Source organism: Archocentrus centrarchus, chromosome 15 (genome assembly GCF_007364275.1).
Source record: "Archocentrus centrarchus isolate MPI-CPG fArcCen1 chromosome 15, fArcCen1, whole genome shotgun sequence".
Taxonomy (NCBI): Eukaryota; Metazoa; Chordata; class Actinopteri; order Cichliformes; family Cichlidae; genus Archocentrus; species Archocentrus centrarchus.
The window spans coordinates 8091664-8102474 of NC_044360.1; the positions used below are offsets into that span (position 1 = coordinate 8091664).

Here is a 10811-nt window from a genome sequence, read left to right on the forward strand (position 1 = left end):
AAGCATTTTCTGAAAAATCTGGCTTGACTGGTGATTCTATACATGCAGTTTTTATGTCCTTGTGATCACTGAAATAAAAGTTATTTTGGATAATGCTTCAAAAAAATAAATAAATAAATCTGGCCACATAGGCCCTTTACGATAGCTGGTGAGTCCTAAGACTTTCTTCCAGAGGGATTTTGGTTTTAATATTTTCCTTATATGATTATTACAGTAACTATTCTGACATGAAATCGAAAGTAAACACAAGTGTGACTCATTATAATGAAGGTGCTGGCCTCTTTTGGCACAGACCCGCTAATTAATGTGATTAGAAAACACCTATGTTTACCTTCGATTTCATATCAAAAATGGCTGCAGTAGAAATTTAATTATCTTCACCTGGGCAGTTTTTGCAGTCAATAGTGGTTTTCATGTTGTGGTTATCTCCGTGTATTCCAATAATCTAGCTAAATGTAAGAAGAAGAATTAATTTGACCTATTTTCATGTTTTTTAAAATACCATTATGCTCTCTTAATTCACTCTGGCAGTGTAATGTATTATATATCCTACAGTGGTAAACTACAATTGACACTAAAACAGCAGTGCTAAAAGAAGGCCTACGCCTAGTCTCTGAAATGTGGAAAAGTTGCAGAATAAATTAGCATAATATAAAATTTTATGACTATGTGAAATTGAACTGGCTAAATTTCACCACTGCATAAAAAATTATATCTATATAACTGAGATATAATTTATTAGAAATAATTTGGCTCTTACCTTCCACGAGCTCATTCGTTTGGCCGTAAGTCAAACTAGCTGCGTCAAAACCTACCCGGCATCCGTAGATTGGGGTGACGTCACAAGTAAGCATGGCTGCTAGCTTCGAATGAACGAGCAAACACAACGGGAGTTTGCAGAAAATGTGAGGATCTCTCGAATGCAAAATATTAGCCGCGATGTTTTAAGCCACTATGGAAACCGTTGATTAAACGATGTAAAGCGAAGGTCGCGTTGCAGCTGTTTTTTGTTTTTGGTGCAGCCATGTCAGAGCCCAGCTCGCATGCTGAGTTCTCTGAATTGTGGAGGAATGTCTCCAAACTCAGCTACAGCAAAACACAAGACACAAAAACCGAAAAACAGATGCCTGACACGACAACGTCGCCCGTCTGTAAAGGTGAGGCTGGAGGTCTGTTCAGGTAGACGACGATCTGCGGCTCAACACAGGCTTAAAAACTGAAAAAAGTTATCACAAGTATTTGCATACGCGGCCATGAGGCGATCAAAACAAACGGCTGACAGTGACAACATGTCAGCTGGCTTTATTTTTTCGCACCACTAATCCCACTCAAACCAGTCATAAAGCTTTGAGACTGTCCATTGAGAAAAACTGATTTGATTACACTTGATGCCCAGTGTTTGGGTATCCTTTAAGATATGATGCATTATCTAATATAAATAAATGTATGCGCTGGCTTTTTCTCCCAGCTGGATTGTTTTCATTAGGAGAATACATGTTGTGTGAATACATACCCTCCTAATGCAGCCCTCTTGTAATGCCATAGACACATTCAGTATTTTCCTCAAGCTCCAAAAACAGACAAGTTCAAGACACACCTTTTATACTGTGTTCAGGAAATTATTCTGTAATCATTATGCCTTTAACTGTGACTACACTAAGTAACAAGGTATTCATCTTGTTTTTGTTTTTTAGAACAAATGCCCATGTATATTTTAATCTGTTAGTATAACAATTATCATGGCCATACTGTTAATTTCCATATGTTTGTCTAACATAAAGTCTAAAGCAACTAATAATCAGAATCAGAATCAGAAGGTTTTTATTGCCATATGGGTGAACAGGTTCACAGCATTAGGAAATTGCTGCAGTACTTCGTGCTTACAGAAAAAACAAATAAGTATAAAAACTATAAGACAATATACAAGTATACAAATTGCAAATATACAGAGAAGGTAATAAATGCACTTAAGTAACTTTAACATTACCAAATTGACTATGAATGTCTTTATTTTTAGTTCATTTGATGTAGCATATCTCTTTGCACAGATTTTCAAAGTCCTCGGCACCGAGGTTGCAGCAGGTACCCCGGCTTGGCCAATGGAGATTCTCCAGGAGATGTGGAACCTTCACAAGATATCTTCTGGGATTCCACATCTCCCACTCAAGCTAATACTGGTAAACAACACTGAAACTCAGCTGAACGGGCTTTTGGCAGTAAATTAATTTAGGAAATTACGAGCTTTTCATTTCAATCAAAATGAATAATCACTGTATAACTTTGCTCATTTTTGTCGTGTGGTTTTGTGATCTTTTTTGGGGTAAGGACTCAGAAACACTAGAGCTGTGAAAATATCAGATATTGTGAACCGCATTGCTCCAAAGGTCTGTTGTTTCTTCACCTTCTTATTATTATTGTCATATTAATGGTCACGTCTAAATGCCATGTTAAATAATGTAATTCATGACAAACTAAACATTTGTTACAGGTAGATTTTAAGTCTTTTTCGGTACATAATTTGAAATTGACTTCATTTTTGTGCTTGTATCTTTTATAGGATGTAAAACCAGAAAGGACTGAATCCCCTTTGCTGCAGTGGATCGGTGACAGTGCCATCTCATGCACACCAGAAACTCGAAAGCCAAGACTCAAGAAGAAGTCCTCTAGGTGAGTAATCAGTATACTGAACATAATACCATCCTGCCTAGAGGTCTATAGATTGTTTTCTACATTATCAACCACTATATTCAGACTGTATAACTCTTGATAAATAGCTGTCTTCCTTTTTCCTTGTGTCTTCACAGACAAAGCAGTGTTGAGGACCTCATGAAACTGGCCAGGCAATTTGATGAGAGCATGCAGCAAGATAAGGAAACTTCAGAAAGCCTGCACACTGTCAACAATGATCTTAATGAATGTGCGAATTCTTCCGAAGTAAAACTGGCACAGGGATCCTTTCACGATAGCTTGAAGGACCTAAAATCCCCATCGTTATCTGATCAGGTAGAGGCAGACCTGCACACTCTGTTTGACTGCTCCACTCAGAGCGTGTGGCTAAGCCGTGGCTCTGCTGCATCCACCTGTTCACCGGAAATAAGAGGCCAATCTGTGAGTGCAGCTTTACCCAAAGAACAACAATCAGAGCTCAAATCAGCTGCATATCCTGCGGAAAAAATGGGATCTAATGGTTATAGTGCAAATAATTGTGATGACTTTGATGATGACTGGGAGAATGATGACTTACTTAATGACTCTTTTGTGCTGGCAATGACCCATGAACCCCATGAGCAACATGACACTGATCCTAACACCACCTTTCAGTGTGAAACTAAGACAAACACTACTCACTCTATCCCTGTTCACAAGCCCAATGCAAATTCAATCTCTGCACATGAGCCTTTAAACCGACACTGCGAGCCTAGCTGCAGTGTGACCAGTTCTGAAACAAAACGGACACTCCAGGAACTCTGTCCCAAACTGAAGACTACCAACCGAAACACTTTCAAGTTGGAGCCAAACCCTGACTTGCGGGCAAAGATGGACAACGGGGTTTCTAAATCCAGCTTCACTGTTATACAACCCAAGCCACACATGTTTGACCAGAAATCTAAAACTACAAAGAGATCCACTACTTCTCGACCTGGCAAGGTCACCAGTGATCACAGTGGGGCTTCTTTAGGAAAAGACATTTCAGACAGTTTGTGGGATGATAGAGATGACGACGCACTTCTCTACCAGGTATGTGACAGTGTGGAGAGGGTCACCAACAGTCAGTCACTCCAAGCGAGTCCCAGTAACTGCCAAGAAAAACAAGATATTGCTGTAGACAGACAACGGAAAACCACACAGCCCGTGCCAATCAACATGACTCGGCCCGTGAGCGTCGGTGCCAGCGCTAACACACAGTCACCTTGTGCTTTCGTTCGTTCTAACTCATTACCAAGTGCTAGCTGTGAAACTGTGAACTACCAAGGATGGAACATTCCCATGAAAGGTGCCAACAAAAAATCACAGATGTCTCAAAGCTTCCCCACAAATCTGGGTACATTGAGGCAGTGCAGGGATTCCTCTGGAACTTTCCAGGCTGGAAATGCTAATCTGGATAAAAAGCAACATACAGTGACGGCCAGAGCACTGCACAACTCCAAGACCCATCACACAGCCTTCAAAAGAAATCTATCTGACTCGGCAGCTACGAGCACCAAAGGTAATCTGTCTAAATCTTGATGTTTGCAACTGAATTGTATCAAAGTATAATATTTATGCTACTTTGCAAAAGGTTAAGGTACTTTAAGTGGGTATGCTTTTCAAAATAATGCCATAAATAAAGACTTTTCCTTATTTTATTTTATTTTTTTAAACTGAAAAAAAAAAACAGCAGCAGTTCTCACACATAAATGCAGTTTTTCCAAGGTAGTTGGCAGATAGGTTGTTCCAAGCATCTTGGAGCACTTGCCACAATTCCTTTATGGATTTAAGCTGTCTGAGTGTCTCTTGTCTCTTCATGTAGTCCTGCATTGACTTTTTTTTTTTTTTTTATTGCTGAGATCAGTGCTCTGTGGGGGCCATAACATCTGCTGCTGGAGTCCTTGGCCTGGCAATGTGTCTTGAAAAATATATGAAATAAATGTGTTTTCTTTCTGCCAGACAGATACTTCTTTATGACTAGCTGTATGTGTGGACTTGTTATGCTTAAAAATGTATTTTGCACCAATCAGGCATCTCTGTGATGGTACTGTGTGTTGGTTAAGAATCTAAACATCTAAGATGCCTGTAAGTTTTACACTACACTGTATATTGAAAGATAATATGAATAAAATGTTAAAATAGCTTGAATGTTTAATAATATTATCAAACAGGGTTTTATGTTTGTCACAGAAAAGGCCACACAGTAAATTTATGTTGAGATATTTTTCTTGAAAACACCATAGATAAATCTAAAGCTGGACAGAATGCATGTGCTTAGATATGCTCAGTAAAAAGTGCTGAACACACTTCCATTAGGATGAAGTTCAGTTTGTTTAACTCCGTGCGTCTTTGTAGCCTGGCTGTTCCGTCTAGTTTGCTTCAAGAATGGATGTTTAACTGACATGTCACACAAGTAAAACAGATGTCACATGTTGTTCTTATAATCATTGACAGTGCTGTCCATGTGCACATTAACTATTTCCCCCCAAGCAAGTAAACACTGCATTGTGGCTTTAATTTATGATCTTGTCAAGGGTCCAAATCTCAGCAAGCTTCATTGCCAATGAATTTGTGGACGGATTTTTTTTTTTTCTTTTTGGACTTGGATGTTTTTTGGGTTGTTTTGTTCTTCCAAATGAGTAATAATTTAATGTTTACAAATGACAACACGATCAAGGTCATACAACAAAAAAAGTGTCCTTTTCCCCTTTACTCCTCAGTTCCTTGTATTTAGCCCATAGCTTAACTGATCCATATTCAGTGCTTACATTCACTTTTCTCACTTTTCTTCCCCCTCTCCAGTTTTTGTCACAAGCCAGATGACAGGAAAGTGCTCTGCTGCAGAGATCGAGAGGAAGAAGCAGGAAGCCTTGGCCAGGAGGCGACTGCGAATGCAGAACGCCACAAAGCCGTAGAGCAGTTCGTCCTGCCAGTATTTTTGCAACTTAATGTACTATATCAAGCCTTATCATTTCATACCGGTAGTTCCCCCTATTTTGCAGGGCCGGGGTGGTATCAGTGATGAAGGAGTATTGATAGTTCTGTATTAGATCACCAGATCCTGGGATATTTACTTAGCTTTCTGCACATAAAGAACCTTCTGTCAATTAAAGATGAGAAGGAGCTGCTAACGTCATATTTTTCCTGTTAAGGATATTTTTTTTTTTTTGCACAGTTTGCTACAAGTTTTGAGCTTCTTCATCCATATTTTGAAATATAGTTTACATCCAAATGCTGACAAACTCGTTCTGTTTATTTTTCAGGACTGTTATTAAAGCTCTGTTGACTAATATGGGTAGGAAATGCTTGCAGATGCTTTTTTGCTTTTATGAAGTAAATAGTTTGAGCTCAGTGTAATTTTTTTTTTAAGTGCAGCACCAAAGGGTGACATATAAAAGAGTGCATTTTTGAAGTTACTCATTGGAATGGATGCCTTCAGTTTATAGTGAACACTAGCCTTAACTGCTCTGTTCTCTACTTTATGAGTCTGCTAAGACTGCTTAAGTGCCTGACACTTCTTTTAAAGCATACTTGAAGTATTTTTCAGTCTTCATAACTTTGTAATGAAACGAGCCTTATTTTATTAGAAATAGAAATGAAAGGACACACACTCTAGCAAAAATCTTTGCTTTGAGGCCAAGCTGAACATTTAACAGATGACAAAACAGCTGATCTGCTTTATACATGAAAATGAGCATCTGATGATTAAGCAAGTTTTTAATTTGTGGATTTTTTTTTTCTTTCTTATTTTGCCTTCTTGTGTTGCATCTGTGCTTTCTTTGCTCTCTTTCATGTCGCAGTATTTCTCCTTTCACTTTCGCACAGGTCAGCATCAACATTTGTACGGCAGAGACAGTCATGTGGCCTCCACTAGCAAAGTTTACTGTAATAGCCATGCTATGCACCTTTCAGAGAAGTTCAACAGCAGTTTAAAAAAAAAAAAAAGACTTGAAACTGTTTTTGTATCCAGACAGGATGAAAATGAGGAAGATGAGAAAGCCTCACACTACATTTCCTATCAGACTTTCATCATTTGTGCTGTAAAGGACAAACCTGTGGTACACTGGTGAGACACTGAAATAAAACTTTCAAATAGACTCAGTTGTTTCTACTTTATTGCTTTAATATATCGTAACAGTTTGACTTCATCACCTGTTACTTTAAAACAGCAGGGTAAATGTAGCTGAATTTGTTCCCCCAATAATTTTATGTTTACAGTATGTGATAAATCCAAGTACAGTTGGATGCTAATGCTAGCCATTTCGTTTAACTTTAATTTTGTTCACAGGCATCATTTCTTGCTACATCAGTGACACCCCTGCAGTATTAAACAGCTGCATAGGATTTTGAGTTTACACAGATGGTCTCCTTACTGAAGTTATTGGCATCCATTACTGTAACCTCTGTATTTCAGGACTGTTGACAGGTGATGCAGATATGATGGGCCCATTTCACAAATACTCAAATTTGTTTTCAACAAGTTGCAGCCCAAAAAGAAGAGCCATTGTGAACATGAAGTAACCTCACTGTGGAGAATACTGTTGTTATTAGACATGAGGGATTATTTTAATATGAAAGCTAATTCGTCTTCTGACTCCTTATCATTCTACACAGCTGCTATATTGTGTGTGAGGGTAGTACAATGTTCGCCTTTGTAATCCCAAGGGAATTCCTCAGTGTTGCTCCTTCAAGACCATTACCAACCATTACGTGCCTGTGAGAGTTCCCAGGTGTGTGTATGTGTGTGTGGGAGAGAGAGAGACGGGTGGTCTGCAGGTGTGTATATTTGAGTATTTATCCCATTCAGAGGCGCCATCCTCCTCCCTTCCCTATCTCTATCCCCTCCCCACCAGGTTTGACTGTAAATCAGATGGCAGGGCAATTTGGCAACAGCATAAAGGCCTCTGGTTTTTATGACTATGATTATGGTTATGATGATGACTAGTATTTATTTCAACTATCTGATGAAACCCTTGGCTAAAGCCAACAGGTGTAGAGCAGGTACAATATCATGCTCGCTGAAGGATCCCTGTAATGTCGCCACAGAGAGCAAAATATCGTCCGCCAAACAGAAGAATGGGCTGTTTCAGCACCCGCTCGTCACGCCTTACATGGAGCAATTTCTGATTATTGGATGGGAGTGGAGAGCCACAGCGTCCTCTTTGTAGAGGGAGAATGATTTATGGCTGTTAGTCAGGCATAAGGCAGTAATTGCCGCAGTGCCGATTATGTTACCATAGCACCTGTTTAAACTGTCTATTCTTATGTGAATGTTTTCATTTTTGGAAGAGGAGAATTTGCAGCTTGAAAGTGATGTGTGAAGACATTAATTGAAGATGGAGAAGGGTGCGGGATGGTGTGGTAGCAATTTAGGGGTAAAAGAGAGTGTATGATGGACAGATTTGTGTTGTGTCATCCGATCTATTAGGAAAACAACTGAATCGTTTCTTAAACAAGCAAGAAGAAAGAAGTCTGTTCAGCAAGTAGAATAAATATACTAAAATTGGTACTTTAAATACTACTGAAAAGACAAGTTGAGATAATTTGTAGAGTCAAAGCTGCGTGTTTCAGCATTCTGAAAAACGGTGATAGACAAGCTATAAGGGCAAACCAAAGAACTGCTGAAACCAACCTTCCACCTCTGATGTGCAAACATTTATATGATATGGAATCAAACCGTGGTTCATCACGGGACTCAGAGCTTTGCTAGCCCTGTTTAAATTATTTACACTAAAAAAATAATTGAGAACTCACCCTCATTTGCCACAGTGTTTCTGCTTTTGGTTATTTTTGTATGTATTTTCTATATTTGTACATCATTTAATTATCTGGTTCTGTTTTTTTCCACTTTGCTGCATTGATGGATGGGTTTCCTTGTTTGGTTTATTATCATGCATTTTCTTAAGCTGCACTGAGGCCTTTAACAGTACTGTTGTTTTCCAACACTTGGGGTAGTTGACATCATAAATGTGGGTTTGTCGCCACATCTTTTGTGCCAAACTTGCAGAGTAATGATAAAGAGCAGAAGGTTTTTTTGTTTGTTTGTTTTTATGCCATACATTCATTTGGATTTTGTTTTTCAAAATGACTCAGTACACGTAAAACCACACTTTGGTTCTGGGGCCAACAGGTGGGGGTTTTGCCCCATTTGATCTGAATGGTCAGTCCTCTCCATTTACACATGTAAGGCTTGATTGCAAGTTTGGATATGAGTCCAGAGGCCGACAGCTTCAGACCACAGATGTCGGCTTTCTGTTTGTTTCCCATCTTCATCAACACAAGTACCTCTTCTGTTTTTCCAGTCTTTAGTCTCCACCCTTTTCAAATCATCTTGATCTTGTGTAAACTTTTAACTCTCCTTATGGTAACTTTCACATTCCTAGTAAGGCAGTTTTTTAAATGTCCTTAAAGTTTTTTTTTTGTTAATGTTGTCGATTGTTGTTGATGTCGGCTGAACCAAATGCACAACAGAAACATTTTATTGATAGGTTTATTTTAATGACTATCTAATTAGAACAAAGCAAAGTGGACCAGAAAAACCGCCGACAGCTGGGATAACTTGTGATTTTCCACTACAACAGATGCAACACACTTCCCTCACTTACAGCTTGTCCAGACTCTGTCTAAATGGGCAAAAGAAGGGATCACGATTACTGTTTTAGGAAACCCAAGCTAGAAGACTAGCTTCATTCCTTCCTTTCTTTTCTTCTTATTGCTGTTTTTCCACACTTATCCCAGCATGGAGTTCATATTGCGGAAGTGAGTAATGAGACCTGGGGGCATACTAGCGTGCTGGATTACCAATACACTTGCACCAGATTAATATGAAGCCAGGTTTTCAAAGTGCGTTCACTGTGCTGCAAAACAGACTCCAAGAACAGCAAACATAAATTAAACATCTTTAGAAATATGACCTGAGGTAGCTGTTGCCTCCTTCAACCAAGTGCTGAGCGGCCAATGGAGATAGCATCTCTAATCGCTTTCCCATGCTGTGAGGCCATGCTGCAGAAAGGCTAAACAGTGTTTTCATAGCTCCCAGATTACCTCCCAGAGTATGACTAATACATATCACACATACATCAGCCTTTTTAAAAAAAACCTTTTTCTTACACTCTAACTGTGGCTGGTTCTCTCTTATCAGTTTGTATATCTGTGTCATATCTGTTTCTATCTCACACACACAAACACACCGAAAGGAGGAGGAGGGGGTGCGCAGTTCTCTGGCAGCAGCCTGTCAGCAGCGTAAATGACCTGTGAAGAGTTTCACAGTGCGTGTCATTAGGCAGCTTAAGATTTGTTTCAACAGTGCTTTACCTGAAGGCTCCATTCACGGGCCCCCAGGTATGACTGCCCTACCCACAGGGGGATTCAAAGGGTAGCTGCCAAATTCCAGTACTCCATCCACACAGGAGTGTTGGAAAGCCTGTGAGCGTCCTGGGGCGGTACTTGAGTGCTGAACGTGCTTTGAGGGAGAGGCGTCATGTTTTTTGCTCTGGATGAAATGTGCTATTAAAAATCTGAATTTCTTTGGAACTTCAATGAAGGAAGACAGATTGTTAGAGCTGGATTCACATTTGGATGAAAGCATTTTAATTGTGCATCTGTCTTATTAGGATATTGGAAACTGTGAAAGCAACATACATCCAATTGTGATATTAATGCTGATCACTTTTTGACATCCCGAGGAAAAGCCTTTACAGTAGGCTGTTTATTTAACTCTCCTGTCTGACTAATTTACAAGCAGTTAATCACTAAGATGTATGTTGTTGGTTAAAAAGTCATGTAAAGGTCAATGGCACTCAGACACAAGAGTGATAAGGAGGATGAAGCTGTCTACTGAACAGTCTTGTTATTATAATCTAAATCATTGCTTTGGAATGGAAAGGAGGAATAGAAAAAACACAATTTGTGAAGGATTTATTATCTCACTGAAAGCTCTGCAGTCAACTCAACTTTCTGAAATTCCTGGTCTTGTACACTGTTCAAGCTGGATTATCACTACGGTGGGTTTTTTTATTTTGTTTTTTTTAAATCTTCATCCAAATAGATCTCACACTGATATTCCAGCATTGCCATGCTTCATTAAGCATGCTGATAAGGGTCTGCAGACTTAACTGTGTTGT

At 39.2% G+C, this 10811-nt stretch overlaps 1 protein-coding gene across 1 annotated transcript; it reads left to right on the forward strand.

Moving 5' to 3' along the window:
- Positions 1 to 844: 844 nt before the first annotated feature.
- On the forward strand, positions 845 to 6757 carry LOC115792872 (ewing's tumor-associated antigen 1). Its single transcript, XM_030747458.1, has 6 exons — positions 845 to 1157; positions 2049 to 2177; positions 2326 to 2384; positions 2558 to 2667; positions 2805 to 4207; positions 5491 to 6757. Exons 1-6 carry the CDS (start codon positions 1025 to 1027, stop codon positions 5601 to 5603), a joined length of 1947 nt encoding a protein of 648 aa, XP_030603318.1. The 5' UTR covers positions 845 to 1024; the 3' UTR covers positions 5604 to 6757.
- Positions 6758 to 10811: the final 4054 nt, after the last annotated feature.

Bases quoted from the DNA above. Each gene is read 5' to 3' on its own strand.
- LOC115792872 (XM_030747458.1), top strand. From the start codon at position 1,025: ATGTCAGAGCCCAGCTCGCATGCTGAGTTCTCTGAATTGTGGAGGAAT. The intron at 2,178-2,325 runs GTAAACAACACT...TTTTGGGGTAAG, and splicing joins TCCCACTCAAGCTAATACTG to GACTCAGAAACACTAGAGCT. The intron at 2,668-2,804 runs GTGAGTAATCAG...GTGTCTTCACAG, and splicing joins CTCAAGAAGAAGTCCTCTAG to ACAAAGCAGTGTTGAGGACC.